General features: G+C 58.5%; 1 protein-coding gene across 2 annotated transcripts; it reads right to left on the bottom strand.

Annotated features, from left to right (window-relative positions):
• Positions 1 to 481: 481 nt before the first annotated feature.
• On the bottom strand, positions 482 to 26,006 carry TRIM29 (tripartite motif containing 29). Of its 2 annotated transcripts, XM_080817613.1 has the most exons (10): positions 24,944 to 25,832; positions 16,854 to 16,949; positions 15,823 to 16,056; positions 14,516 to 14,714; positions 11,781 to 11,882; positions 9,342 to 9,434; positions 7,486 to 7,581; positions 6,027 to 6,125; positions 4,575 to 4,651; positions 488 to 1,650 (listed from the first exon to the last, which is right to left on the bottom strand). In XM_080817613.1, exons 1-10 carry the CDS (start codon positions 25,745 to 25,747, stop codon positions 1,588 to 1,590), a joined length of 1,863 nt encoding a protein of 620 aa, XP_080673739.1. In that variant the 5' UTR covers positions 25,748 to 25,832; the 3' UTR covers positions 488 to 1,587. The 2 variants fall into 2 exon arrangements, with proteins under 2 accessions (XP_080673740.1, XP_080673739.1); XM_080817614.1 differs by lacking the exon at positions 6,027 to 6,125 and having other exon boundaries at positions 482 to 1,650; positions 24,944 to 26,006.
• Positions 26,007 to 27,301: the final 1,295 nt, after the last annotated feature.

The following is a 27,301-nucleotide window of genomic DNA, read 5'->3' as shown; positions in this document are numbered from 1 at the left end:
CTCTGGGTTCCCAGAGAGGAACCTTCTTGCATGCCCCAAGCCCAGGAGGGTGCTGCCCTCAGGAGCCTGTTGGTTCTCCTGCCAGGCCTTGGGTGTGGGGTACCCCCTGCCCAGGAAGCTCTCCCCACCACAGAGAAGCCTCTGGTCAGTCTCCACTCCAGCCTGTGTACAGCCACTCCTGGGGTCCTACTCCCTGCTAGGGATGGGGGATGGGGGGTGGGGCGGTCTAAGCACACACAGCCCTCAGGGTAGTCAACGCACCCCAGGGTGCCCCCATCCTCCCGTCTGTTCACTGTCAGCCGTGGTCCACCTAACAAAGGTCCAGTCTCCTGTACTTCACCCCAGGGGCTCTGACAGGGTAACAGGGAGACTTGAAGAAGCCACATCTTCTGGAGGAAAGAGGAAAGGTGACCCCACACTAATCAGTGTTGGGAAAGTGTTCAGAAGGGCTACAGGCAGTCCTGCTGGGGACATGTTTGTTCAATACAAAAGAAGTCGGTGATCAATGGTTTATTCAGGAGGGGAAAGCCCAAGCTAAGTGTCCCCCTCCCCACCCCTGGCCAGCTGGTCCCACCCCCTTGTCCCCAGGGCCCTTGGGAGGGATGGTGAGAAGAGGAAGGGCCCCACGTTGCTCCTGCTTTGGTCCCACTATAGGCCCTGAGCCCCATGACGGTGTGCCACATGGAAGGTAGTCAGAGGGAGGAGGGAGATGGTTGGGGGCAGTGGCTGAGGGGGGCTGGCGGTGGGTAAGCCACCCTTAGAAGTAACAGCAGCAGTTACCTGGAAATTGCAAGTGACCAGCTGAGACCCAGTGTCCCCGGCCTGCTCACTTGCCATCGCCAGAGAGGACACAGAACAATGGGATGCCCAGGACTCCATGGGGAAATGACAGGTCTCTTGGGCAGCTGGGCCAGGAACTATTTTCATAGATGGATCCTATCACATTGAGGGAATTGCTTATCCCAGCAGGTAGAAGAGGGACCTATCTTGGCTAAGACCATCCTTGCAGCTAGGAGAGCCCATCCCCAGGGACCTCAGACTCCATATAGTTACAGTGACACCTGACACAGTCAGGATGATGCCGAGACGCTGAGAGGTTCCCCTCCACGGTGGCCCCGGGCTGCGGGCTCACCAGGCTGGGTACTTAGGGCCAGTGGTCTGCTGGGGCCGGGCTGCTGGGAAGAAGGTGGGCCCACGTGGGTGGGAGGTGGGCAGGCATCTACAGACCACATCCTGGGGAAGGAGGCTTGGAGAGAAATGGCCAAGAGGCCTCAAGATGGCAGGGGATGGGTGGGAAAGGCAGACTGCCCCCATGTGGGCCCCGACAACCCCACCCAAGAGAGGGCGGTGGGTTAGGGGAGAGAAGCCCACCTATCTCCCACCCCTGCGATGGCTGGCCTCTGAGCACAGGAAAGATGGTGGCCATTAGAAGTCCCAAAGCTGGAGAGGAGCCTGGATGGGGCCCGGTTGAAGGCAGGGAGCAGAGCGGGGCGGCTCCCTTCCACCCTGATGAGCACAGTAGCGAGAGCAGCAGGATCAGCCGGGGAGGGCAGGGGTGCCAGGGCCTCGGTGCTGCCTGTCTGGAACTCACGGGGCCTCGTTGGACCCCATCCCGTTGCCTTTGTTGACATAGAACGGCCGGTAGTGAGACTGTCGGTTGTGGGAGGGAAACAAGAGTGGTTAGGGAGGGCAGATGGCAGCGGAGCCGACCAGCCAGACCTACCCGAGCCTCACCTCCCCCCGGGGAAGCAGCAGTCCTCTGAACCCCCTAGCAGGTTCTAGGGGCCCGTGGCCCAAACCGCAGGCTCTATCTACTCAACATTATCAGTCTCCAGGTTCATAGCTTATTCAGAGTTCATTGCCACCATTCGGCTGGTGAGCATGAACCTCAGCCCCTCATCAAACTTTCTCTCTGTGGCCTAGGAGCCGCCCCCACCCCAGCACCACCCTAGATCCTGGTCTCATAGCATTTTCTCCTCTCCAGAGCTGCGCCCTGTGTTACAAATGCTTTGTATGGAAGGACTCATGGAGTTTTTACAGCCATCCAATTAAGTGGGTTACTATCATCATACCCATTTCATAGACGGACAAATCGAGGCACAGAGAGGCTAAGCCACTTCCCTAAGGCCACCCAGCTATTGAGTAGTGGAGCTGGGATTCAAGCCCCCGTTGTCTGGCTCCCGAGCCTCCCCAGCACCCCCTCTCCTTCAACAACCCTACCCACATCTCCAAATCACTCCTTGAGTCCCAAGGGCCGCAAGCATTTGCTTCTGGTCTCTCTGCGTGATTCCCCTGACAGAGAGCGTTCACAGAAGGCAAAAAACTGCCCAGCCCAACACAGAGGTGGGCTCCCCAACTCCAGCCCCTTCGCCTCTCTCATCCTGGCCCCTCCTTCAGGGAGCGGCCTCCGCACAGAGCCAGAAGCACCTTCCCGCCAGCTCTGCTCTGCTCCCGTCAGCTCCCCAAGCCTAAGAGATCAGCCTCCGGCAACAAGAAGGCCGGATTAGCTGCTGCTTAGTCCATGTGAGAGCGCTCAGCCCTCCGAGGGGCTCTGGAAGTGGCTTTGTGCCTGAGCTGGGTCCACTGATGCCACTGTAGGAGACACTGGGGAGGTCGCCCTGCCTTCAATCTTGTCTGCCCGGAGATGTGGTCACCTAGCAGCTCCTTAGCAGTATCTGGCCCAGACCAGGGCCTGGGGGGCTGCGGGATGCAGCGGCTGAGTCCTTAACTCGGACCTTGCTTGGCCCCCTTAAAAAGTGACTGCAAGATACAGCGGCACCCAGGCAGGAGAGGGCCACAGCCAAAGCCGCAGAGTTACTCAGTGGCAGAGCGGGTCTGGACCCCAGAGTAGTCAATAAGAGCCCTAGAGATGGCTCACGCCTTTCTTTCTGGAAGGCTAGGTCAATGAACCAGATCACAGGTCAGTGAATGGTGCTGTCCCACGAAGAGCCCAGAAGTGACAGGTAGGCAGAAACAGAATTCCGGGGCATCTGGGAAGGGTGCTCTCCCTGTCTCCCCAGCCTGCCCTTGTCCCCTCCCTGGCTCAGGGTCACAGCACGTCAGAGGCCCCCAACTCCTGTTACAGTTGCGAGAACGGCAACAGAGGAAGAACGGCTCATGGGAGTTCACACAGCAAGTGGGTGTGAAGGCGAGGGCCACATCCCAGGCATTCTGACTCCCAGGACAGCCTCCCTCACGTGCTAGCACCTGCCTCCGTTCTAGCTGGAACCCCGCTCTGCCAAGCAAGTGTCTCAAGATGGTAATGAGCTTTCTCTGCTGGGACCCAGGCCCTGGGAGGTAGAAGAGTGTGTGGTAGGGAGGGCAAGGCCTGAGTCCAGAAACAAAACCCTTTTTTTTCTCCCCATATCTGCTTTCTGCAGTCCTGCTGTTGTGATGCCTCTGGGCCCAGGTACAAATTACACACACGATCACTTAGCTCCCATCACCAGCAAATTAAAGATTTTCTCCAATTAATCCAGCCCCAGTCGCCGGGGCCTGGAGCAAATCACCTCCCCACGATCTGACCTCCAAATGCAAAGACAGGAGGGAGATGGGGACTCCTGCCCTTGTCCCCAGCCAAGCCCCTGCTGTCACCCATATCCCAGGGCAGCTGTCTGACTCCCTCAGCTCCAAGAGAGAAGCATTCAGGGAGGTGGAGGCCCAGCCTGTGAAGGAAGGCCTTGCTCACGGAGGTCCTGGGTGGGGGTCAGGCCAAAAGGGCATTAGGGGGGCGCCTGGGTGGCTCAGTGGGTTAAGCCTCTTCCTTCGGCTCGGGTCATGATCTCAGGGTCCTGGGATCGAGCCCCGCATTGGGCTCTCTGCTCAGCAGGGAGCCGGCTTCCCCCCTCCACCATCTCTCTCTGCCTGCCTCTCTACCTACTTGTGATATCTGCCTGTCAAATAAATAAATAGAATCTTTAAAAAGTGGCGGGGGGGCATCAGGGATCCCCGTATCTCAGCACTGCATTACAAGACTGCAGAAACAGAGCCTCAGAGAGGCTCTGAGCTGGCCAGACCCCAAGGCCATGCTCTCCTCTAGTGTGGTTCTTCAATTCCTGGTTCAGGTGCGTTTAGCCGCTGTTCCTGACTTTACCACCTCTGCCTCACCATGTTATCGCCCCAGTGGCCTCTGTGTTGTCAGAGCTAGGGAATGGCCCCAGGAAGGTGGGACCCATCACTAGGACGTCTGTCCCCAGGACAGAGAACTTCACACACCCAGAGCTGATGGGGACACAGTCCTCATTCAGCAAGTATAGACACCTGGCAACAATTTGCCAAATGAAAGAATCAGGGATGCCCACTTTACAGATTAGAAAACTGAGGCCCAGAAAATGCATGCTTACCCAGATCCACTGACTGTTAGCCCTGGGTCTCTGCTACCCTTTGCTGAATGCAGGATGCGGGAATTCAGGCCACTGCTGCCCCCTCCCTCCGTCCCATGGCCCAGAGAGGTCACATCCTCCCATCACCTCCCCTGGGTGACTGATGACCAGTTGCCCCTGGGGAGCCCCATTCCATGCCCATTCTGGAGATGCCTATCGCCAGACAGGCTGTCCTGGCAGCCCGTCACTCACCAGCAAAGTCTGCTTGCCAGATTTCCAAGTCTGGGGCTGGGCCTTGGGGCTCTGGCTCCTGATGAGGGAAGGATAGCCTGCAGAGACAGGAGGCACTGGTTGGAGGGAGCCGAGGTTGGCCATCAGGGCCTCCGGGGCCACAACAGCAGGGGTACCATCTCCAACGTGACCACCAAGCTCCAGCCAGCCCACTACCAAGTGCAGCAACCCCTGAAGAGGCCTGCAGCAGCTGGGAGGGTGGGGGGGGGCAGGTACCACGGAAAATCCTGGGGAGGCCGGCCAAAGAGGGGAGGCACCCAGGCAAACAGAGGGAGGAGGAAGAGGCCAGGTGGGCTGGGCCAGGTGCTCCTAGACTGTGGCCCCCAAATCTAGGTCAGAATCACACTACTCCACAAGGATTTCCCCCCACCCGCCCTGAAGGTTCACACCACTGACCTTTTCCCATGAGCACAACCAGCTAAGGTATCCACCAGGAGGCGCCCTTTCCGAGGCACTGTGCTGCATGGCCAGTGTCCCCCACTTCCCACAGGTCTCCTCATTAACCCTCACCCTGTAAGCAGTTTGCTCTGAGCCGCACCACCAGAAAGCAACAGTCAGGATGTGAACCCAGGTTTGACGAGGTACCGAAACCCACCCTCATGGTCCTGCCCAGGTCCAGGGCCTCTCGCCTGTTCCAGGAGCAGGAGGCTGGGGCCAGGGCCAGGCCGTCATTTGCCATGTGGGTAAGGTCCACAGTTAAGACAGCAAGCCCATGGGGCCCGGAGCACGTGGGTCCTGCCGGGCCTGGTCCTCCTGCCCACCGTGCTCCCCTTCAGCCCAGCGGGATCTGTTAGGAGCTCTGGCCCACAGAACTGTGGAAAGCACCCTCTGTCTCAGCCATCAGCCTGCAGGGACAGGCCTTGGGGCCTGGGAAGGAGCAGATTATGACCCCCATAGGAGAAGCTCAGAAATAAATAGGGTCTGCCCTCCGCTGGGGCAGCCCGGAGCCCCATTCTGGCTGCTCTGAGGGAGGATGAACCGGCCTGGCTGGCCCTTCCCTCCATCTGCATTTAGCAAGAAGATGGGGACAGAGCAGAGACTCAGGTCTCTCCCTGCATCTGGGGATGGGGGTGCCTTGGCAAGAGAGGGTCCCACAGGTCCTGAGTGGGAGATGGAGAGAGGGGGGAATTCAGATCTCAATTCTCAGTTCCCAGAAAGAAAAACCCCTGCCAGCCCCGAGAGAGGTGGGGAGGGGATGGGGACGGGGTTGTGGTCCAGAAGACCAGCTTTGTGCAGCAGACAGAAATCCAAGGGCAGGAGGAGCTAGGGATGGTGCCGGGGGAGGGGGGAGGCATCCCTCTTCCAGCAACTCTGGGGAGGAGCGCCAGGACGCCCTAGAAGTGGCAGAGAGCCCCAGAGTCTCCCATCTGCCCTGCTGTGGGAGAAAGAAGGGGAGGGAAGACAGGCCGGTACCAGGATTGTTTTTAAATCGCCCACTGCCGTCCAGTGGTTTGGAAAATTCTGTGGTGGCCTGTCCCAAGGTGGTGAACTGATAGGGGGCTTTCCCAGAGCCTGCTGGGAAAGAGAGAGGCATTAGCAGCACACCCTGGTCCGGGAGGGGCCAGCGGGAGTCACACCTGGCCCTGGGGCCTGCTATGCTGGGAGCCCAGCCAGGCCGCCCTGAGCATGCGCCCTGCCTCCCTCTAGGGTTGCTGGGTAGGAGCCGGTGGGGGCCATCCTCATGGGCGGGGCTTCTGCTTACACACAGGCAGGCCCCTGCCCAGAGCACCGCCCCCCCCCCCCCATCCAAGGCCAGTCCCAGCTGACTGATGAGTTGATCTGTGTGAAGGTGACCACATTGTCCCTGGGCTAGTCCTCAGGGGCTCGGAGTATTTGAGGAGGGGCTCTCCTAGGTCAAGGCCTTCACCAGGGCAGGGGGGTGGGTGGTGGGTTGGTACAAGCCTGTGGGGAGATACAGGGGAATGTGGAAGCTCCAAATCACACTGGGGGATGACCGTCTTCCCTGACCCGTAGCCTCTGATCTAGGCTTCACCAGACTGCGGGGAGGGACCGCTGGTAGCCAGAGCTTGCCAGGCCTAGCTTGGGGAGAGGACATCCCCAGGGCCTAGCTTGGGGAGAGGACATCCCCGGGGGTCTTGCAGGCTGGGACCCTCCGGTCATATTCACCTTCTAAGGTGAGCAAGGTGAGCTGGTCCTTCCAAGCATCCCTGCCCTGGGGATAGGGTGGGATTCTAGCCTGGAAGGGACGGCTGAATGATAAGTCTTTTGCCTTCCAAGGCCACTGCTTGGGGGCCTGCCTGCCCCGCCCTCTCTCCTCCCTCTCCCTGACCCCAGCCAGCCCCTGTACCCTTGCTTCAAGCCCAGATGGTTTGGGCGTCAGAAGACAGAATGGTTTACACCACAGCCCACAGAGCTGTCCCTGGGGCCCTTCAGAAGAGACAGGAGGGGCCTGGCCCACTCCGTCTGGTCTGGGGAGCGGAGTCGGACTCAGGACACTTTAGACATGGTCTAGTCCTGCCTCTCTGAGAAAGGGCCTGACAGGACTCAGGATGTTGGCCGCTGGTACGCGGTCACAGCCTTCTAGAGCCTACAGAGGCCGGCCGGCACAGGCTGAGCAGTTAAGCTTTCTGCAGGAGAGGGACTCAGAAGTTAGGCCTGATGGAAACAGGATGGGGGTGTCAGGGGCAGGGGTCTCAAGAGTGTGGCGTCCCCACCTCCCTGACCATGCGGATCACGGTTAGAGCCCAGTGTTCGCTGAAACCAGCCCTAAGCCCAGCCTTCCCGGACAGCTGAGACCTCTCGGGTCAGGGTCTGTCCCTTCCAGGTTAGGCAGCTGGTGAGGGAGGGAGCGGGGGCCAGCGCAGAGCTTGGAGAGACACAGGAAAGACAGGGCAAGGTGGGGAGAGCTCACCTTTCAGAGAGAAGGAGGAGCTGCCTTGGACTGCGGGCCCATCATCTGAGTTCTGGATGGTGGAGGAGTATTCCCAGACCCGGGAGGTGTAGTTACCTGGCAGGGCACAGCAGGAGACGTGAGTCCCCCCAGCACCCCCAGCACACTTCCGGTCGATCCTTCCTGCCATCAAAGTTGTCCGAAACCACAAAGTGTCCGCTCGTCCCTGCCGTACCTCAAGGCCCACTGTCCTCAGACTCAGGTTCCGAGTCCCTAATCGGCACACGCCCCCCCCCCCACCTCCACTTTCTGGCCTCAACTCCCCCAGCTCCGCTGCGGCAGCCCACCCTGTACCCTCTGAGCTTGCAGCACACCAGGCCCTCTCTCGCCCTTGGCACGCGCAGCTCCCCCCACCCGCTCCCATCCTTGACAAGCGTGTTGGGCCCTCCGGTGTCAGCTTCCCTGTCATCTGCCCCTCAGATGATGTGTGCGCCTCAGCCCCAGGCCTCACGTCACTCTGCTCTCCTGTAGTCCCCCTGGGTTATAAGGGCAAGTTTAATTGGGGGCAGGGGACACGGCTGTCTGGCCCAGCATCACATATCCAGCGCCCAGCGCGGAGCCTGGTCCCTAGAAGATTCCATTGCACAGTTGCGGGGTGAGCGCAAGAACAAGTAAACAAATAAATAGAAACACACGCGAAAACTTGGGCACAGAGGCAGCTGGTTCAAGTCCTGAAACTCTGCTTGCCGATTGGAAGAGGCTGACGAGGGTCGGTTTGGGAGGACGTCCCTGCAGTCTAGAGGAGAGAGGCAGCGGGGCGGGTGCGGGAGGAACAGCAGGAGCCCCAAGAGGACACTCGAGTCCGGGGGCTTCAGAGCCCCCAACGGACGACACCCCTGCCCTGGGCCGCCCTCTCAGCAGCCCCAAGCCCTGGGGCTCTCCCCAGTCAGCTCACTCCATGGCCGAGGGCCCAGACCTGGTTGATGGTCCTCTCCCACGGCTGCCTGCAGGAGGGCGGGGGCCCGACACTGGGGCTCAATGGTCAGAGGGGGCTGGGGCGCTCTGCCCGCCCCACTGTGAACCCCTGCCACAGGGACCTCGGGAGGGGTCTCCAGCACGGCCCCCAGGGAGCCCATCCACCCAGATCTCTCAGAGCCCATGCCCTCACTGAAGAGGCCCCCAACCCCTCCTCAGACCTCCCAGGGCCATGTCTGGTGGAACTGCCCCAGGCCTGCCCTCCCTGCCCACGGCTGGCTGGCACCCCGGAGCCTCCAAAAACCTGGGTCTTTGAGTGCATGGCCCTACACTTGGCACAAGGGTGCCCTCGGTGCGTGGGGCAGAGGGGTGTCTGTGCTCGCTCGGCCTCTCTCCCCGAGGAAGCCAGGTGTCCCCCACCTTTCACCTTTTCTGGGCCTTACGGGCATGTCCTTCACCCGGCATCACTACATCCCATCCCAGATCTCCAGGGACAGCCCCCCACTTCCTGTCTTGCCGTCCGTCCCATTGACAGCTACACTAGTCTGTTTTAAAAGTGATTTCTCAACGCAGACATGCACCCTTCAGTAAAGGGCCCCAGTCGTCTGTGGGTCCTTGTGTTGCAACGCGTGCTAAGGGAAGCTTCCACACCTAAGCCCCATTCCCGGTTTCCTGGACTCACCCTCAGGGAAAAAAAGAGCCTATGGACTCAGGGATTTCCAGGCTGCTTCTCCGCAGCCTAACTAACGACATCACACACTCTAACACAGACGCACGCATGCGCGTGTGCACACACACACACACACACACACACCCCAGCTCCCCACATCCCCCTCCCATGGGGGAGCCTGCCCCCCCACCCCCAGCCTACCACCCAGCCCCGTGCTGAGTCACTCGTTCACCTTTGGTGCCATACAGATTGTTGAAATTCTTCTGGTTGGTCTCCTTGGAGAGGCGGCTGGGGGACCCCGGCTGGTACGACGTCCTGGCTCCACCTAGGAAGGAGATGAGGAGGGGTCCCCACTGTGGAGAGCTGGGTCTGCTTCAAGGCAGGCCCATAGCTTCTGACTTGAGGGGCTTACGCGGGACTCCTTGTCCCCAGACGGCACCCACTGCCTGTCCCAGGACCCGGGTCCCACCACTAAGACGGCTCGTCTGGGTCTACATCAGGCAGCCACTTAATTTGCGCTCCAAATCAGGACACTTAACGGTGAAAGGAAGACGGTTAGTAAGTACACAGGAGCATTAGGTGTAAATCTGGAAGCTTCTGCAGAGACTCGGGGTGCATGGTTTCCCTACGTGGGCGGCCCTAAGGATCACCAAGGCCTGAGAAGCCAACACCTCCCTCCTGAGCCAGGCCCTGCATGATGGAGACCCCAGAGGCTGCAAGGTGGTGTCCCTGGGACGAAGGAGGATGGTGGCAGCTGTTGGGGGGTACAGGTGAGGGCTCGCCTATGATGAGGAGCGAGGGGCCACAAATATCTCCCGGGTGCTTCTGCCTCCAGGGATAAGACCTCACATTGCTCAGGAGCCTCCACATTCAGATTCGCAGAACAATCTTGAGAGGCTGGTGGCGTGGGCTCCATACCCCCACTTTACAGATGAAGAAGACAGGCTTTCCACATGCGTCCGGGTCCTTCCGTCAGCTCCTTCCCTCCCACCTAACGGGCGCCCCACTCTCAGCTCTGGTCCGCTTTTTTACTGAGCACACTGCCCCTCCTTCAGGGGCCTGGAAACCAGCCTCCGCTGGGAAGTGTCCCTGCATGAGCCCACTGCCCCAGAGACCCCAGACTCATGCCAGTAACCCTCGGATGGCCTTGTCTCCTGATCCCCGTTCTGACTCTTCCTGGCCCTTCCCTTGCCTCTACCCTGAGCCTGGGAGCTCCCAGAGGGCAGATTTCCTCCTTCCTCCTGTCCTCAGTGCAAGGGCAGGGACACCGGATGAACCTGTTTCTTCCACCTACAAATGTCACCGACTGACTCCGTGATAAGCTGAAAGCCTTCCTAGCATCTGAGCTGAATTTCTCTCCTCCCAGACAGGGGTACTCAGGGGGCAGTGACCTGCCCAAAGTCCCGAGGTCCTGGCTGGAGGGCAACATCCTGGCAGGTCTGTGCTCTTCCCTCTAACCCCACTGCTGCTCCGCTCCCCTCCCCACGACCTGCGGGGGAACCCACGCCCCTCTCACTCCCCGAGGGAGCTGGGGGAGCCGAGCAGGGCCCAGCTGAGGGGACCAATGCACATCGGGGTCCTCACTAGAGAGGCTGGTTAGTGCTGCTCACCCGCTCAAGGACGGGGCCCCAAGGACAGCGCCCTGGGAGGGGAAGGGGCCAGACTGGTGGCCTGGCCCACACCAGGAATGTGGGGCAGGGGGGACTCGGGCGCCCAGATGCTTCGCCAGGCCTCTGTCAGGGCCCAGGTGTTGTTTTCAGATTGGGTGGAGCTCAGAGATTCCTCCTGCTGAGCTCATCTCTAAAGCCCCTACGCCCTTCCCATGGTGTGTGTGTGTGTGTGTGTGTGTGTGTGTGTGTCCAAGGTGTGTGAATCAGCTCTCAGGCCTGGGGGCTCCCCGGTCCCCAGCTCCTTCCCCACATCTCTCTGTCTCCTTTCTCCCTTTTCCCCACAGCCCCTCTCTTCTGAAGACCACCCCCACGTGTGGGCACGCCCCCAGGAACGCACCCCCTCTCTCCAAGGGCTGACACGCCTGGCACGCCCACCCTTATGTAACGGGCGTTGTTGCGGTTTGTTGCTGGTGCGAAAGAATGCAACAGGCTTCCCCCCCCCCCCCCCCCCCCGACCCCGGGTGAAAACAGGCGGGCTCTGGTCTCTACCTCCACCCAGGCTGACACAAGCTGGGACCGTCCAGGGCCCAGAGAAGGCCAAGGGCCAGGCGGCGGGCGTGCCAGGAGGGGGCGGGGAGGAAAGGTAGACCAGCCGTCCGTTTCCCCGCCCTCAAGGGGCAGAATGGCCCTGGAGGGGCTGTCCTCCCCCAGGACCACAACAAGGCACGTGGAAGCAGAACACGGCTCGGGCTCAGGCCCCGAGGATGGTTGCTGGTGAAAACAGCAGCCCAGAGACCCGCTGAAAGGAAAGGGAAGGACAGGACATATTGGGACTGGAGGCAGGGACTGGGGAGGAGGAGTCAGGAGGGGCAGGTGCCTGTAGTTTATCTCCAACCCAGATGCTTCTGAGGGAGGAAGGGGGCACTGTTCTTGGGTCCAGAGGGACAGCAGGTGTACGCCTGGACTTCCCCGGGCAAACACAGTGACGGTCACTCTGGCAAGGCGGAACCCAGCCGAGTCCCGAAGTCGGGGGCCCCGAGGGATGGGGCACTCTCTCTTACTCTTGGGCGTGAGGTACATGGAGTATCTCTTCATGGTGTCGGGCGCGCTCCACTCGTTGCCGTAGCTGTTAGTGTAGCTGCTCATGTAGCGATGGTCAGCTCCTGGGAGGGACAGAGGCCGGCCATCAGAGGGGCAGGTGGAGAGGAGAAGCGGGCCCCTGGGGGCAGCCCTGGGCTCTGCTGAGTCAGCCCACAGCCCCTCTGTCCCAGGCAGAAGTGAGGTTCTCCGAGCCTAGGGAAGGCCATGCCCTGCCCAGCATTCCCTCTGCTCCTGAGCCGCTGGGAGGTGAGAGACGGTCGGCAGGGAGCCAGCTCCTTCCCTGGACCGACCCTTGTGAGTAAAACCAGAGGCACAGCACTTTGCCGTTGACAAGGTGCTACTGACATCCCTTTCCTTTTTGTTGTGTACGCAACCCCTGGGCTGGAAGGGAGATCCCCACGGGACAGACCAGGAAACTGAGGCTCGGGAGGTAAGTGAAGCCTCTTGCCCCATGGCCAGTGAGGGCAGAACTGGGGTGTGAGCCCTCATTCCTATTTCCTCACTTTGTCCCAGCCATGTTGGCAGCCCAAGAGGGTGGAACGAAGTCCTAGCGTCGGCCTCCAGGGCCAGGGACCCAGCCGGCTGATCAGAGGCATGCAGAGGGGAGTGAGCTGCGTGGGACGGGCACTGATTCCCCACCGCACCCCCAGCCACCAGTATACCCCCAAACCCAGACAAATCGGTGATGCTACGCTTGCCTTCCCCCAGCTGCCCCCCCACCCCCACCCCATTCCTTTCTCTTGCGACTTCTCCATCTTCTACGTTCCCGCTGCCCTTCCCCCTCTGTCTCCCCTGGGCAAGAGAAGGAATGAGTGGCTCAGGTCCTTATCCTTCATCTTTAACACCTGTACCCAGCAGGGGCCTGGCCTACAGTAGTGCACCCCACCACAAACACGTGTTCTCCCGGGTGCTGCCCCCGCTCCCCACCCAGTGTTCCCTGCTCCGACCGACTGCTCCGCAAGCTCAGGATGATGGTGGTCAGTCCCTGGGCCTTTGGGGGTAGGACTAAGTCCCTGGTCTAATGGGTAGGCTGTCATCCAGGAGGAGAGGAGGTCTGACTCACTGGCCTCCCATTCCCCCCAACCCTGCCCTATAGCCAGACACACTCCCAACAATAACACAGCAGCAACCAGCAAACCAACACGGAGGCCCAGGGCCCCAGGCACAGGTGCAAGGCTGCTGACATCACAGCACCCATCCTGCTCCTGGCAGCGCCTCCCTGCACACCTGGCACAGGGCACGGGGCCACACTTGCTCAGAGGTCATGGTCAACACAATCGTTACCTAGAAATGACCCGGTGGACAGGTGGCAGGCAGTCCTGTGAGGCTCATGGGCCAGCCTGGCCCAATCACAGCCATCCTCATCTGTCTGCCCCGACCTCAGCAGAGGGGCCCCACCCCTGGGTTTGTACCCCAGGGACCGTGATCATCACACTCCCAACCGCTCTGCCCGGCTGCCAGCCTCAGCAACTTCTCGGCCGGGAAGACCTGGGAGGCTGAGTATCAGAGTGTGAATCCTAACCACATCCTCCGCTCAGCTGTGTGCCCTTTGAAAAGCTACTTCTCTGAGCCTCGGCCTTCTCATCTATGAAACACAGTGCATCCTGCGGGGAAAGTAAGCCTCGGCCAGCAAAGAGCTCGCACAAAGCCAGCACACTGGGAGTCCTCAGTCACTGTCAGCCACCACCACTAATGTCATCACCATTGTCATCTGAAGGGAGATTTCAGGACCCGAAGGCCGCTGGAAGCAAATGACTGTCTTGCTGCAGTAGCTCATGGATCCTCAGGTGTCACTGAATGTCCCTCACCTTTCACAGGAACATTGGGTGATGTCACCATCACCGAGATATATAGAGGTCCCCCCTAAAGCCCAGCAAATCGGCACACTATTACCCTCTTCTCAATCCCAGAGAATCACCTTCTCCGCTTGGAGACAAAAGACAGGGTCTGCCTCCTTAGGATGTTTGGGGCCGGAAGTGTCCTTAGAGCCCCATATTGGGCCTGGATCACTGAGTGGGGCCATGGGGGAAAGTGATCCGGCTTAGGGCCCTAAAGGGACTGGGCTGGGCTGGTGAGAAGAGACTTAATGGATTAGTTTCTCAGATGAGGAGGCTTTCGGTGAGGTGATTCAGTTGGCCTCAGTGGGGGCCAGCGTGACTCAGAAGCTGACATCAGGGAAGCCGGTGAGTCACTGAGACACATGGGTCCCATTGTCCCCAGCCCGGCCTCTGGGCTCAACACCACTCAGTGAGGCCATGGTGACAGGCAAGGTCTCCCTCCCAGCACGATGCAGTTCTAGGTCATGTCTGTGGGAGTCCGCAAAATCACCAGGTTAGCATCTGGCCCTTACAAGTGGCAGCCTCCCCACAGCTGCTGGGTTGGGCCCATAATCAGATGTAGCTCTGAATGAAATTAATCCTGAGTTTGATGGATGACCCACAGAGAGGAGGCCTTTGTGCATCCAGTGCCCAGATGCTCACTGCCCTTGGGAGCCCATGTAACACAGCATAACCTTGGCATCCAGTTCAGTGGAGGGTTATAATCCCTGAATCCTAGTCCCAACACCTTGGGTAGGAAGGGTGGTTTGGAACAATGAGGGGTCGCCTGGCTACATGCCAGCCCAGGCATCAGGGATCGGCACTTGGAAAGCACCAAGTGCACATGGCCGTGGGACGGGCCCACAGAAGAGACCTACCGTTCTCCATGTGGTTCCTCTCGATGAAGTTACGGCTCAGGTCTGCCTTGCACATCTTCTCAACATGGCGCATGCACACGTTGAGCAGGTCATCCTTGAAGTTGCCAAGTGACTGTCCCAGGCCCTCCCCCTCCAGCAGAACATGGTAGGTGGGCAGAGGTGGGGGGAGGGAGTAATTACTCATCAATGCACCAAATTCCTACCAAGGAAGGAAAGAAGCCATTAACTTCCTAGGTCTTTAGTAGCCGAGGGGACACTTCTCTGCAGGGAGTTCTCCGTCCAGCTGGAAGGGTCAACGCTGGGAGCCTTGTGGTTCTAGACACAGCTCGGCTATGAACTAGCCCCACTTGTCCTCTTATGTTTCTCCTTCTGTAAAATGATAGGGTTTGGCCCAACTCTACTAGATGCTACCATCCCTGATGGTGTTAGTAGTCATATATGTGACTCCATGATTCCTACCTCTTCAACTGGACACGTCGTTCTATCTCACAGGGGTTTCTGAGAGCGACACAAGCTGGGACTTCTTTGGGAGTGAAAGCACTAAGGAGATGCAAGGTATTTCTAGAACGTTCTGGGTCAGTCACGGTGCTACCTCCACCTTTACATACCACACTCAAAGCCTGCCTCTCCCCTTCCCACCCCCTCACCAGGAGAGTCCCTCCTCTTTCTGAAACCTTTATGGACCTTCAAGACCCAGTTCAAATTCCACCTCTTCCACACAGCTGTGTTCGATTACTCCAGCATGCTTGCTTGCCCTTCCCAGAGCTTCCATGGGCACTTATCTCCTGAACCACATGCTTTATCATTTAATTACATACTCTTCTATATTGCTCTCTAATTGTACATGTCTTATCTTCCCAGCCGGATTGCAGCTCCTCGGGGGCAAAAACCATGTCTTCTACTTCTCTATTCTCCACAGCACCTACCAGAGTCCTGGGGCATGCAGCGGTGCCCAAAACACTCTAGCAGCTGGATGAATAGACAGACAGGTAAGGTCAAGGATCATGCCTAGGCAGCCCTTCCACGCCATGCCTCATACCCAAAGCAGACCTTATTAATCAATCCCACAGCTCTTTCCTACTGAGCCTGGAGCACTGTTAGTACATATCAACTGAAGCAAGTACAAGGTCATACTTGTGTGCCTTCTTTAGAGGAGGGATGGAAATGGCTTAGATGGAAAAATTAAATGGGCAGATGGAATGGAGCTTGGAAAGATGGATGGATGGATGGATGGATGGATTGATGGAGGTTCTGGGACAGTGAATGTAAGGACTGAGGGATCAAATGGTGGAGGAGTTGCTTTGTACCTGCAGAAACAGCACCGAGTCACTGATGGTTTGCATCTGCTCCCTGGTCTGCTTGTCCTCATGCAGCACCTTGGCCCTCTCGTCCAGAGCATCCACGATCACCTTCACCTGGCCCACGGCGTCCTGCTCCCGCTGCTCCAGTGCGGCCCTCACTTCCTCCTTTTGCTTCTCTAGGTCCCGCACCAGGTCCTGGAAGTTTTGCTCCAGGATAGCCTTCTCACTGGTGGTGAAGCTCTGCATCCAGAGTGAGAGGAGAGAGATAGAAGGGTTTCGGGAATTTTAAGAACCTCCCGAGTGGGTTGTATCTTTAGATTCCTAGCCCAGAGTCAGAGACGGGGCATTTCCATTGCCCCAACCCAGCAAGTCCGTTTGACTAAGGATCTCATTCAAAGGCATCTTTGAGGGATGCCATCTATGGACAGAGATGGCCAGGTTCATTCACAGCCCACTCTTCTTTATCTGTGACTCCTCCCAGGGGTGAGTTGACTTGGCCATCATTCCAACCTTGGGCGACTCCATGGACCCAGAAGACCCCCCATGAGTCAGGTGGTGCTCAGTAAACCTCGACTAGCACCAAAGAGCATTCAGAAAGTGAACGGACAGGCTGTTGATGGAGCCAGGGTCAAGAGTCAGCGATCTCAGATTGTGGTCTGCAATTACTCAAACTGTGGCAGACACACAGGCAGCCATCCTGGCCCCAGTGAAAGGACAACGTCATGCCCTTGGTGGCTGGGTGGTCTGCTGGGCAGAGTAGACAACGGAGCACACTGGAGGACACACCGGAAGATAGGTCGATCTAGGGTCTTTATTTGCTGGGAGAGAGCCTTAGCAGATGGTGAGATCACACATGAATGCCTGGCCTGGACTTAGAAGGGGAATTGGTGGGGACGCCAGAGGGGTGGGAGGACCCAGAAGAAGTAAGTGTGGGGCATAAATGGGGGGCCTGGAGCAGGAGAGAACACCTGTCTCCTCCCAGGTAGGACAGGCGGGGTGAACACACAGCAAGGCCAAGGCCTGGTCATCAAGCTCACCTTGATGCGGTCCTTCTCCTTCTGCCACTTCTCAGCTTCATCTTCAATCTCGATGATCTTGAGCTGTAGCTGTTCCTTTTGTAGTGACAGCTCTGTCTGCAGGGAAGGAGGCAGGGTTGGAGAAGTCCGGGGAGAGGTGGGAGAGCGACAGAGATTCAGGGAGTGGGCCCATGCAGGGGGCCAGCCTGGGGAGGGCTCACTCCTCAGCCCTTCAGCCTGTCTTCAGCAAACCATCCCAGGGACCTCAGATAGGCTGGACCCCACGCCTGTCACCAGGGATCTGGCAACAGATCAAACACTATGTCATTGTAAACTCAGGCCTCTGGGGCTAGGCCATCCCAGCCAGGTCTTTATAAGGACTAAACCTTCTGCCGGGTCCCTCCACCTAAAGTGAGCCGGACGGTTAGTTCATTTATGGGGTTCCCACTCCTCTCAATGGACTTGAGGCCACTAGGGAGAGGGAAGGAAGCTCCTACCTCCTTCAAGCTTCAGGGGGACCCAGCCCAGCTCAGCACAGCCCAGCCCAGCCCAGGGAGTGTCCCGTGGCAGTGACAGTGTGCAGCGTTTCTATGCCATGACGTGGGGCCTGTGTTGCAAGCCAGAGCCCAGGCTGCAACCAGCAGGGACTCCGTCTGGACAGGCACAGCTATAAACCTGTTTATGGGAAAGGGAGTGCAGTACGCAGTTTGGGCAAGATGGGGACTTCTGTTCAGGGTCCCTGGGGGAGGGGGGCTGGCGGTGAGTGAGGCAGTGAAAGGAGGAAGAGAGAAGACAGATTCCAGGGATCTCTGCTCAGGGGAGGACGCCGCAGGCTGCTGGGGTCTGGGGGTGGGAGTGCAAAAAGGACCGAGGAGGGGTGCATGGGGAAGTGAGCTCTGACGGATACGGAAAGTATGGATAATATTTTCCTTCCGTTGGGGAAATGCCTTCTCTGGAAAGCAGCTGCCACAGAGACAAAGGGGAGGCATGAAGCTAGGGCCAAGCTGATTCAGGCGAGCCAAGAGGCACCTTTGTGCTCTGCGGGGGCCCCTGCCAGGGATCTCAAAGCCCCTTCCGGCTTGGAAAGACTGGTGGGTGATCTCTACCCCTCAAGGCCGTAGGGCGCTCACAGTCTCCCCAGTACTCTGGGTTTTGAGCAGAGTTCCACACCTTTCCCCAGCTGTCTCTTTGAGGAACCCACAAGAAAAGTCAAGATGAGAAGGCCACAGACCACCAGGAATGGGAGCTCTGTTGGCAAGGAGTCCTGCGCAGGGTACAGACGGGTCGCACCTCTGGAGGGCTCCACCAGGCTGACGGGGTGCTGACTGGGGTCCCTCCCCAGACACCAGGGAAGTGGATTGGGAGTGGAGAGAGCTTCCCTGGCTTTCTTGGAAAGGGTGCCCAGAGGATCAGGGAGCTGGTGGAGAAATAGGGAAGGCCCAGGCCAAGAACTGTAGCGGTCCCGGACAGAAAGCCCCTGATGCCACCCCGCACCCCCTCTCTGCCCACAGTCCTGGGCTCTCCTGGCAAGAAGACTCCAGGTTCTCAGGAAGCATCTGGCCCACCAGCAACGGGCTGCAGATCCGGCAACATGGAAAAATGCCATCACCAGAGATGGAAAATGACTGTCAGGAGGAAAGCAGTGAAAGGAAGTAAGGACGGGATCTGGCCTGGTTTCTGGAAAAAAGCTGGGGAGAAGTCAGGTACCGATAGACACAGTGCTGGGAGGGTGGAGAGCCGAGGACAGAGAACCCAAGACACAGCGGGTGGCAGATCCTGTGGCCTGGAAGGATCTGAGCCATAAGGAAGAAACAAACAGCTGGACAATGGGTCTATGCCAGGCACCTTGCCCATCCCAGGAGCGCTCCTAAGGGAAGCCCCAGGTCGAGGGGACAGTCGGAAGCCATCCCACTGCAGCTGACCCCTCCTGACCTGGCTGGAGTAGGGGCATTGGCCCCTGGGTTTCTCGCCCCTACCTCGGCAGCCCCAGAACAAGGCCTGATGGAGAGGAAAGCAGAGAACAAAAGTACATTCACTCCCACCCTCCCAGGGCCTGCCCAGGGGGGAAGGGCAGCCCTCCCATGAATGAGCACGGGGGATCCTGGAGGGAGCCCACTCAGAGCTTGGGACTGGGAGTCCAAACATCTGAATGCGGTTACCACCATTTCCAAGCAGGTGGTCTCTGCAAGTGACTTGACTTCCCTGGGCCTCGGGGCTCTATCTTTCGTGGACATAGTAAGAGGACTGACCCCCTCCCCCCCCACCAACCCACAAGGCCATGGGATGAGCTGGGAACCAGGAACTATAGCTCTCAGAAAGTACCCTGCATAGAGCGAGCCCCGGCCAGCGGTCTAGCATCTCATAGTGTGGGGGACCTTCCACGGGCTAGGAGCTGTGTGGGATGCCCTCCCTCCCAACAGGCTTGGAAGAGAGGGTGCTGTGTGGCGAGCACGGCCGTGGGGCCCAAGGGAGCAAGGGGGGTGGGCAGGCGGGATCAGGGGAAGCCTCGGAGGTGCTCAGCAGTGAGGACGGCAGGTGCCGATGTACTGGCGTCTGGGGACAGTGTGTATGCTGCCAGGATGCAGGGAGAAGTGTGGGCCCAGAGGCCTGTATCGTGGGGAACTGAGGCCTGGAGGACACTGGGGAGAACAGAGCAGAGGGAGGGGAGGGGATGAGGGTCGGCTGACCTTGCCAGTGGGAAAAGGTATGACCAGAGAAGGTTAAGGCCAGCGGAGTCATGTGGAGTGAGCAGAGACGCTGGGGGCAACTGCCGGGAGCCATGGGAACACAAGGCTGGGTCCGGCCCGCAGGAGAGAAGTCTCCCCCCACAAGCACGGATTTGCCGGCCAAGAGGGAGTACAAAGGAAGGGGATTAGAACAAGGAAGAGCCCAGGGCAAGGGCCCAGGAAGTCAGACCCTGGGGTGGGTGTTGTGGCGGGGGGCAGGGGGGTCTATGCTGGAGAAGAAAAGGAGGGAAGCGGGCAGCAGGGCTGGCTGAGGTGTGGTGAGGAGGGCCAGGGTGTTGGCCAGTGACCCAGGAGGGAGGAGGGGAGGCCGCTGATCTGGAAGCCTGTGAGGGCAGGGTCAAAAGCGGAGACGCACTGTCTGCAGCAGTGGGCGGAAGACTCGGGGTGGAGGAGAGAGTCGGGCACTGGGGAATTCGGACACGGGCTGGGAGGGGGCCTCACAAGACCAGACTTGCAGGAAGGCGGGCCCTGGGGAAGGGCCTTGGAGTGGGAGCTCCGCGTGGCTACAACAGTCCCTTGTCCCCTCTGGGATGAGGGCTCCCCTCTTTGGAGGAGGGTTTGGGGGGAGACCCCTGGGGGTATATCTAGCATCTGTGTGGCTCCCAACGCTCTTCCCTGCTAACAGGGCTGTGTGAAGCTGGAAAAGGCGGGATGTGGGAAAGAACGTACCATAGGAAGCCTCCAAGATACTGGGTTCTCCCCCAAAACCAGGAGAAGGGGGACACTAACTGTATGACTGAGCACCTACTATGTGCCAGCCATTTTCCTCTTTCATCTGCAAGTGGCGCCACCCCATTTTACAGATGCAGAAACTAAGGCCTAAAAAAGATTAGGAACTTTGCCTGAGCTTTCACAGCTGGAAAGCCATTAAGGCCAAGATGTCACAACAGGACACAGATCTCATGTGGCCTCGTAACCTCTAGACTCGTCTCTGAACCTTCCAGGACGTTGTCCATCCCCTTCACTTCTGCTAACTTAAGCCTGCCTAGGCTCCCACCCCACAGATGGTATAGTTTGGCCATCCTGTCTCTTTCCTCGTCACCCCTCTTCCCTCTCCCCACACACACCCTCTTTCTCGCCCCCTGAGGTCCTAGCTCTCTCTCTTTCTCCCTCCCTCCTCCCTTGGAATCTGAGGAAAGCCCCTGATATCTGATGGGGCCTCAGCTCCCCACCCCTCCATTGCTGTGCATACCTCCCTCCTCTCTTCCTCCCACTACGGGTTCCTTCCCTCCACCCTGCCCAGGCCTGTCCCTAAATGCTTCCTTTGTTCCCTTCTCCCACACTCGTCTGGTTGCCTCTCGCTCTGCTGCCGGGGATGGGCACTGGGAAGGCCATCCTGTCTGCAAATCCTTCCGGCCTTGGGGGAGTGGAGGATTCCCTGAGAGCAGACCGAGGGCACAGTGGTGGGTCGCACCCAGTCCGGTGGGCCTTCGGCCGCAGATGCACCTGAACACTTACCCGGACAGGGGTCACCTGCACGGCCTGCAGGGAAGGGGGGATGAGGCCTTGATCCTCCTCGGGCTTGATTTAACCGCATGGGCTGTTGGCTCTGATATTTGCCAAATGAGGCAGTTAATTGCCAAATTTGTACTCTCAGACAAATGGTAATTATCTGGATAAGAATCTGAAATGCTGGAGAGATTTCCCCATTTCCACCCAGATGTCAGATAGCCCAGTACTAGTCTGCGTGACGGGGGCTCACAGTCCCTTCTGCTTCCTCAGGTGCCGGGACAGGGACCGGACAAGACGGGGTAGACAGACTAGCACCCAGGCTGTCCTCAGACTGGTGGTGGGCCCTTGAGAAAGTCACCCCACCTTTCCCAAGCCTCGATTTCCTCCTGGCGACGTTGGACAAGATGCCTGATTCCCAACCTGGCTACTCATCACCATCGGCCACAGAGACTTAAAAATACAGATCTGAGGCCCCAAGCCCCTGAATGAGAACCTCCCAGGGAAAGGCCTAGGCAGCTGTGTCTTGATTCTCTAGGTGATTCCAATCTGAGGATGCCCCCCCTCCCCTGCCCACCGCACGCCCCCCCAGCGGAGCCTGCCATCCTATGAAAACAAAGTGTAAAATGGTGCAGAGGAAACAGCCATCAGAAGAGCCAGAGCACCTGGGTGGCTCAGTGCGTTAAAGCTTCTGCCTTCCGCTCAGGTCATGATCTCAGGGTCCCAGGATCGAGCCCCGCATCGGGCTCTCTGCTTGGTGGGGAGCCTGCTTCCCCTCTCTGTCTCAGCCTGCCTCTCTGCCTACTTGTGATCTCTATCTGTCAAATAAATAAATAAAATTAAAAAAAAAAAAAAAGAAGCATCAGAATCCCAGCTTGGCCACTCCGTGCTGGGATCCTGGAGAAGTCTCTTGGCGTCTCAGGGCTTATGTCCTCGTCTCTAAAATAAATAGGTACGGTAGCCCGCAGCTATGGCGCTATTGTCAGGAGTAACAGGTAAACAGTTGGTGCTCTGTAAAAACTGGAGTGTCTCCTGCTGCCTGTCTCCTGTCTCTGAACAACTTACCAGATAAACTGCTTCCCCTTCAGCCTCCATGGAGGTCACCCCTCTCTTCTCTCGCCCACCCTGTCCCAGAGCAAGAGCCCCCCCTCCCCAGCCCCCGACAGGATCCATCCTGACCCGATGCAGCAGGAAAGACTTGGGATAGACAGAAGGATGATCCAAGAGACAGAAAAGGATGGAGATGGATACAGACATCCAGCCTGGGGAATGTCCAGAGGCAGGGGAGTAGACATCGGTGGGACCCCTTCTAACACCTGGAGTGGAACCAGAACATTCTGACCCTGGATCCACCAGAGGAAGGATAGTCATGCTTCCACAGTCAAGTGGCCTTTGCTCCAATACGGCCCCCACTCAGAGGCTACAGGCAGAGCTGAAACCCAGGAGGTGAGCACCCAAAGCCCTGACTGTCATCTGCAGCCTCGTGCAACCATTCAAGACTGGTCCCAGATGACCTCACTGGGGCCTTCACCATCTGACCTGCTGAACAGGTTTCGGACAGGGCTCCTTGCAAAAACCTGTGCGTGGGCTGATGTTTGGGTCTGTAGGGGATGCCTCCAAAGGATGCCAGGATTGACACGCTTATTCCCTTCCATCAGTCAACCCACTAACCCTGCTCGGTGCCAATATTCCCCATGGCCGACATTCCAGCAGAGCCAAGCGTGGACAAACAGCTGTGCTCCAACTCCGTCTCCTGGCCGCCCTGCACCTCTCCCCATCTACCCTTACACCACTGGGGCGCACACGCACACGCTGTCTGGCTCCCACTGTTAAAATCACTCCGGTGGATCAGACATTTTCCCCTGAAATCCCCGATAGAGCACACGTATCCTGAATCCCATCTTCTTGGTGCCCCCACCCTCAGTTGCTTTCAAATATTGGAAGAGAATTAGGGGACTCCTTCCTCAACCTCCACAAGCTTGGACAGGTCCCTCCCTCTCCCGGGACCTCTGTCCCTGTCTGCAAGGTGAAGGAGGAGACCCAGGAGACTGCTAGGACTCCACCCAGCCTGCCTTGCCACCGCTACAATTTGATGTTGATCGACAGCTGCTTCTGTGTAACTGGGCGGATGCTCCCCAGGCTTGTTTGTCCCTCTGAGCTCTGCCTCCTGACCTATATCGTGAGCCCTCAAGGACGAGGGCTCTGTCTCAGAGTCCTACCGCAGCACCAAGCACCAGAAGGTGAACTCCAAGTTCCCGGTGCCTCCACGGAGGGTTGCCCAAGACTCTTTCCTCCTCCGGAGGCACTTGGGCTTTGGTTAGGTGATACCCTGGTTCCAGACACAAACAGACAAATAAGCATGTATATTGCTTGCAGTAGAAGTGGGCACCTGAAGCCACTTGGCACCAATCTGCCCCCCTCCTCATCCCTGACATTCCCAAGAATCCTGGGACTCCACGGGGGAATTTGAGGACCACCAATGTAGTCCAACACGTTGGGTTCACACGCAGGGAAACCGGGACTGAGAGAAGGGAAGGGACTTGTCCGTGGTTGGGTGGCTAACTAGAGGCAAAAACCAGGCGTGGAACTCGGTGGGCTCTCCCAGAACCCAGTCAGAGGCTCTGCAGCTTTTTGGGTTACACCTGATGAAGATGACTGCCCCCCTTGGTTCTGTTCCGGTTTCCCAAGAAAGCTCCCGAAGGATAGGTTCCACGGCCCGGCCCCGTCACTGTCTCTAGCCTGACGCTTGAAGCCAGGCTGGGGTCAGGGCACCCGGGAATCGGGAACACCTTCCAGGGCCAAACAAGACCCCTGACAAGGATCTTTGAGTCTTTTTCCATTTGTAACCCATCTCTCTGCCCAGGGGTGTGGGCGAGAAGTACAGGAAGACAGTCAACAGCCAGCTCTTGGGCGGGAAGGCTGGACGGGGAGGGGTCCTGGGCTGCCCTATTCAGAGGGGTAGAGAGAAGCTGACGAGGAAGGCCAGGTCCCCTGCACCGAGCACCAGAAGGTTCACCCCAGTGGGGGGCCGCCCACGACTGCCAGCTGTGTGGCTGCTGCGGGACAGCAGGCTCAGCATCTGTGGGACAAAGGGTAGCAACCCCAGCTGAGCCTCTGGACCAGAACACCCTCTCTCCCTGTACAGCCCTTTCACAAGCTCCACACGCCTCTGCTCCTCCCCAAGGAGGTGCAGGCACGATCACACAGACAGCTGTCATGCAAATGCACTACGTATCCCATATACAAACATGTGCACCAAACAGCCACCCAAACATGCAACACGCACACATACACGTCCATCCCACCCACATGCAAACTGCAGCCCTCCCCAAGCAGGGTCCACCGATAGGCTCGTGCCCCTGCGACCACACACACACACGAAGCACACAGAGCCAGTGAAGGGGACGGAGGAGGCCTTTGGGGGAAGTTGAGAGGCTGGCGGGGCAGGTGGGGGGAGAGTGGGAACAGGTAAGCAGCAAGGAGCCCTTGCCCTACAAATGCAGACTCTAAAGCCTGGGGAACAAGAGTATTTAAGTGGCCCCCAAATTCCCTCGTCCTCACCCATGACCCCTGCCCCAGCAGTCAGTCCTGCTCAGGTGGCACAAATTCTCTCTCCCTAAAATAAAAAATAAACAAGAAGAAACACTGCTGCCAGGCCCAGAGCCCAGGGTTGAGCCCCGGTGGATTCTCTGATCTGACTTGAACTTATCCTGTGACCTTGGTCAAGCCCCCAGTCATTCCCGAGCTTCTGTTTGCTCCTGTAGGCAATGCCCCTGTCTCCTGAGGTTTAGGGAAACTGCCTCTGACCCCCAGCCTGTGGGCACAGAGGGCCGACAGATGGATTCAGAAGGAGCCAGGGACAGCGGAGACTCGAGGCCAAAGCCCCCCCGGAGAGCAGATGCCCCCACGCGTTACCTCCTTCTCCGCCTTGGCCTCTTCCACGGTCACGGTGCTGTGATTCTTGTGCTCCTGGAACATGCAAAGGTAACAGATGCAAGTCTGGTCCGTCTGGCAGAAGAGCTCCATGGTCTTGCCATGCACAGGGCACTTGCGAGCCTCGAAGTCCCGGATGGGCTCGAGCAGCTGGTGGTCGCGGAAGGCGGCGCCCTCCAGGTGGGGCTTGAGGTGCAGCTCGCAGAAGGAGGCCTGGCACACCAGGCAGGACTTGACGGCTTTCTGCTTGTTGCCGATGCAGGAGTCACACAGGACCTCCTCGGAGCCTGACTTGGAGCGCAGGAGGAGGCCGCCGTCGGCCCGCGGGTAGCTGTTCCGCCGGGCCTCCCCGGGCTCCACGATGGACACCGTGGGCTTTCGGGGCTCCGAGAAGATGGACTTGCGCAGCTCCCCCTTCTCGGCAAAGGAGAGGGGCGGCTTCCGGCCAGCCCCCAGCTGGAGCCCGGCGTAGGGGGACCTCTTGCCGTCCCCAGAGTCCATGCTGAAGTAGCTGGAGCTCTTGTCGTCCACGGACTCCACGAACTGGATGATGGGCCGCCGCCACTCGTTCCCCGAGAACAGGGAGCTCTTGCCCTCCCCTGGCTTCGGGGCGCCGCCCAGGCTCTTGCCCTCGGCCGCCTCCCCGCCGTGCCCATTGGTGGTCTTGGCATCTTGGCCTTCGGCCTTGGCCCCGTTCTCCAGGGTGCCGTTGGGGCCCGGGGGGCTGCGGGCGTCCCGGGCTTCCGGGCTGGCCCCATTGCTTCTGGAGGCATCTGAGGCTTCCATGGCCGGTCACTCGGCGGGCGTGTGTTAGGACTCGCTGGGGCCGCAGGTGGGCGACCTCTCGGACTGGCGTCTCCGCGGGGAGTGGGCCGGGTAGCCAGAGCCCAGGGACACACCTATAGGGAGCAGGGGGAGGAGGTGGAGGAGGAGAAGAAGGAGGTGGAGGAGGCGGGGGAGGAGGTGGGAGAGGAGGAGGAGGAGGAGCAGAGAGGAGGGGCAGCAGGCCCGAGCCTGACGCAACGGGCCGGGTAGAGCCCGCGGCGGCTCCCAGAGCCAGCGGAGGGCGAATTATACAGGAGGCCACGCCCTGCACATTCATACCTAACCTGATTTCTAAAGGACGTGGGTTTTTTTCCTCCCCTGGTTTAATTATTTTCCACAGCTCGGCAGCCAGTCGGCCTCCTTCTTTCCGACGCACCTTCTCCTGAGGAAGTGAGGGACCTCTGACCTCACGGGGGGTCAGACTTTGCTGAGCCAAAGGACCCCTGGGGCGAAGGGTGAGGTGTCAGCCGAGGCCCACGGGACAGAGGGCTATTAATTGGGTCACACAAGCCTTATAATTGGCAGGCCGGGATTTCAGAGAAGAGATTTCGCACCCTGGGCCCGAAACGAGAAAGGAGGGTCTGGTTGGCTTTGGATTGGAGGATGGGCAGTGCCCAACTTCCAGGCATTGTCCTAGGTCTGTCACCTACAGGGGCTCCTTTCACCGCCCCCTCCACAACCTGTTCAATTATCCTATTTCATAAACGAGAAAACTGAAGCTCTATGCAGCTCCCTCACGGGCCTCAGTCAAGCGGTCGGGTAGAGATTTGAACCCGAGACCTTTGAGCTGCCAAAGTCCCTTCTTTAGCTAGGGTGTCATGGAGTCTCCCGAATGACAAGGACTTCTAGAAGCCGTGTCTGGCCCAGCGGCCCTGACGAGATGCATGTGGCCCTTAGGTCATTTCTTTTTTTTTTTTTTAATTGAAATGTTTTTCATATTGTTTAGTAGTTTTTTTTTTCCTACATTTTTTATTTTAATTCCAGTTAGTTAACGTCCAGTGTGATATCCGTTTCAGGTGTCGAATCTAGTGATTCTACACCTCCGTCTAACACCCTGTGCTCCTCACAACAAGTACCCTCCTTCCCCCACCCCCTCCTTCCCCCCTTCCCTCCCCAAACGTCCGTTTTTGGGGAAGCGGCAGTTCTCTGTAGTTAAGAGTCTGTTTTTTGGTTTGTCTCTCTCTCTCTCTCTCTCTTTTTTTTTTTTTTTTTAGTTTATCCTTCGCTGGTCTGTTTTGTTTCCTAAATTCCACACGGGAGTGAAATCATATGGTATCTGTCGGCCCTTCTGTTACTGCCTTCTGAGCAGGTCAGAACCTGTTTGGACCGAAAGGACAGAGCAACAGTAAGGAGGGGAATGCAGGCAGCGGCAGGCCAGGCGGCTGAGGCCCCAGGGCCCAAACACTTCCCTCTCTTCTGTCTCCACAGCAGTTTTGCTGTGTGACTCAGGAGAAAATCCGCCTGCCCTCTCTGGGCCAGGCCACAGGCGACACCCTCCGACAAGCCACCGGTGAA

The sequence above is a fragment of the Martes martes genome, assembly GCF_963455335.1.
Source record: "Martes martes genome assembly, chromosome: 10".
Lineage (NCBI taxonomy): Eukaryota > Metazoa > Chordata > Mammalia > Carnivora > Mustelidae > Martes > Martes martes.
The sequence above is the reverse complement of the archived record's forward strand: the minus strand, read 5'-3'. Positions and strand labels throughout refer to the sequence as shown.

What these genes read in the sequence shown, in the direction of transcription:
- TRIM29 (XM_080817613.1), bottom strand. Translation starts at nt 25,747, where the DNA reads ATGGAAGCCTCAGATGCCTCCAGAAGCAATGGGGCCAGCCCGGAAGCC. An exon ending in ACTCGGTGCTGTTTCTGCAG is followed by an intron (nt 14,715 to 15,822) that starts GTACAAAGCAAC and finishes CTTCCTTGGTAG; the next exon opens with GAATTTGGTGCATTGATGAG. An exon ending in CATGTACCTCACGCCCAAGA is followed by an intron (nt 9,435 to 11,780) that starts GTAAGAGAGAGT and finishes TCTCCTTCCTAG; the next exon opens with GTGGAGCCAGGACGTCGTAC.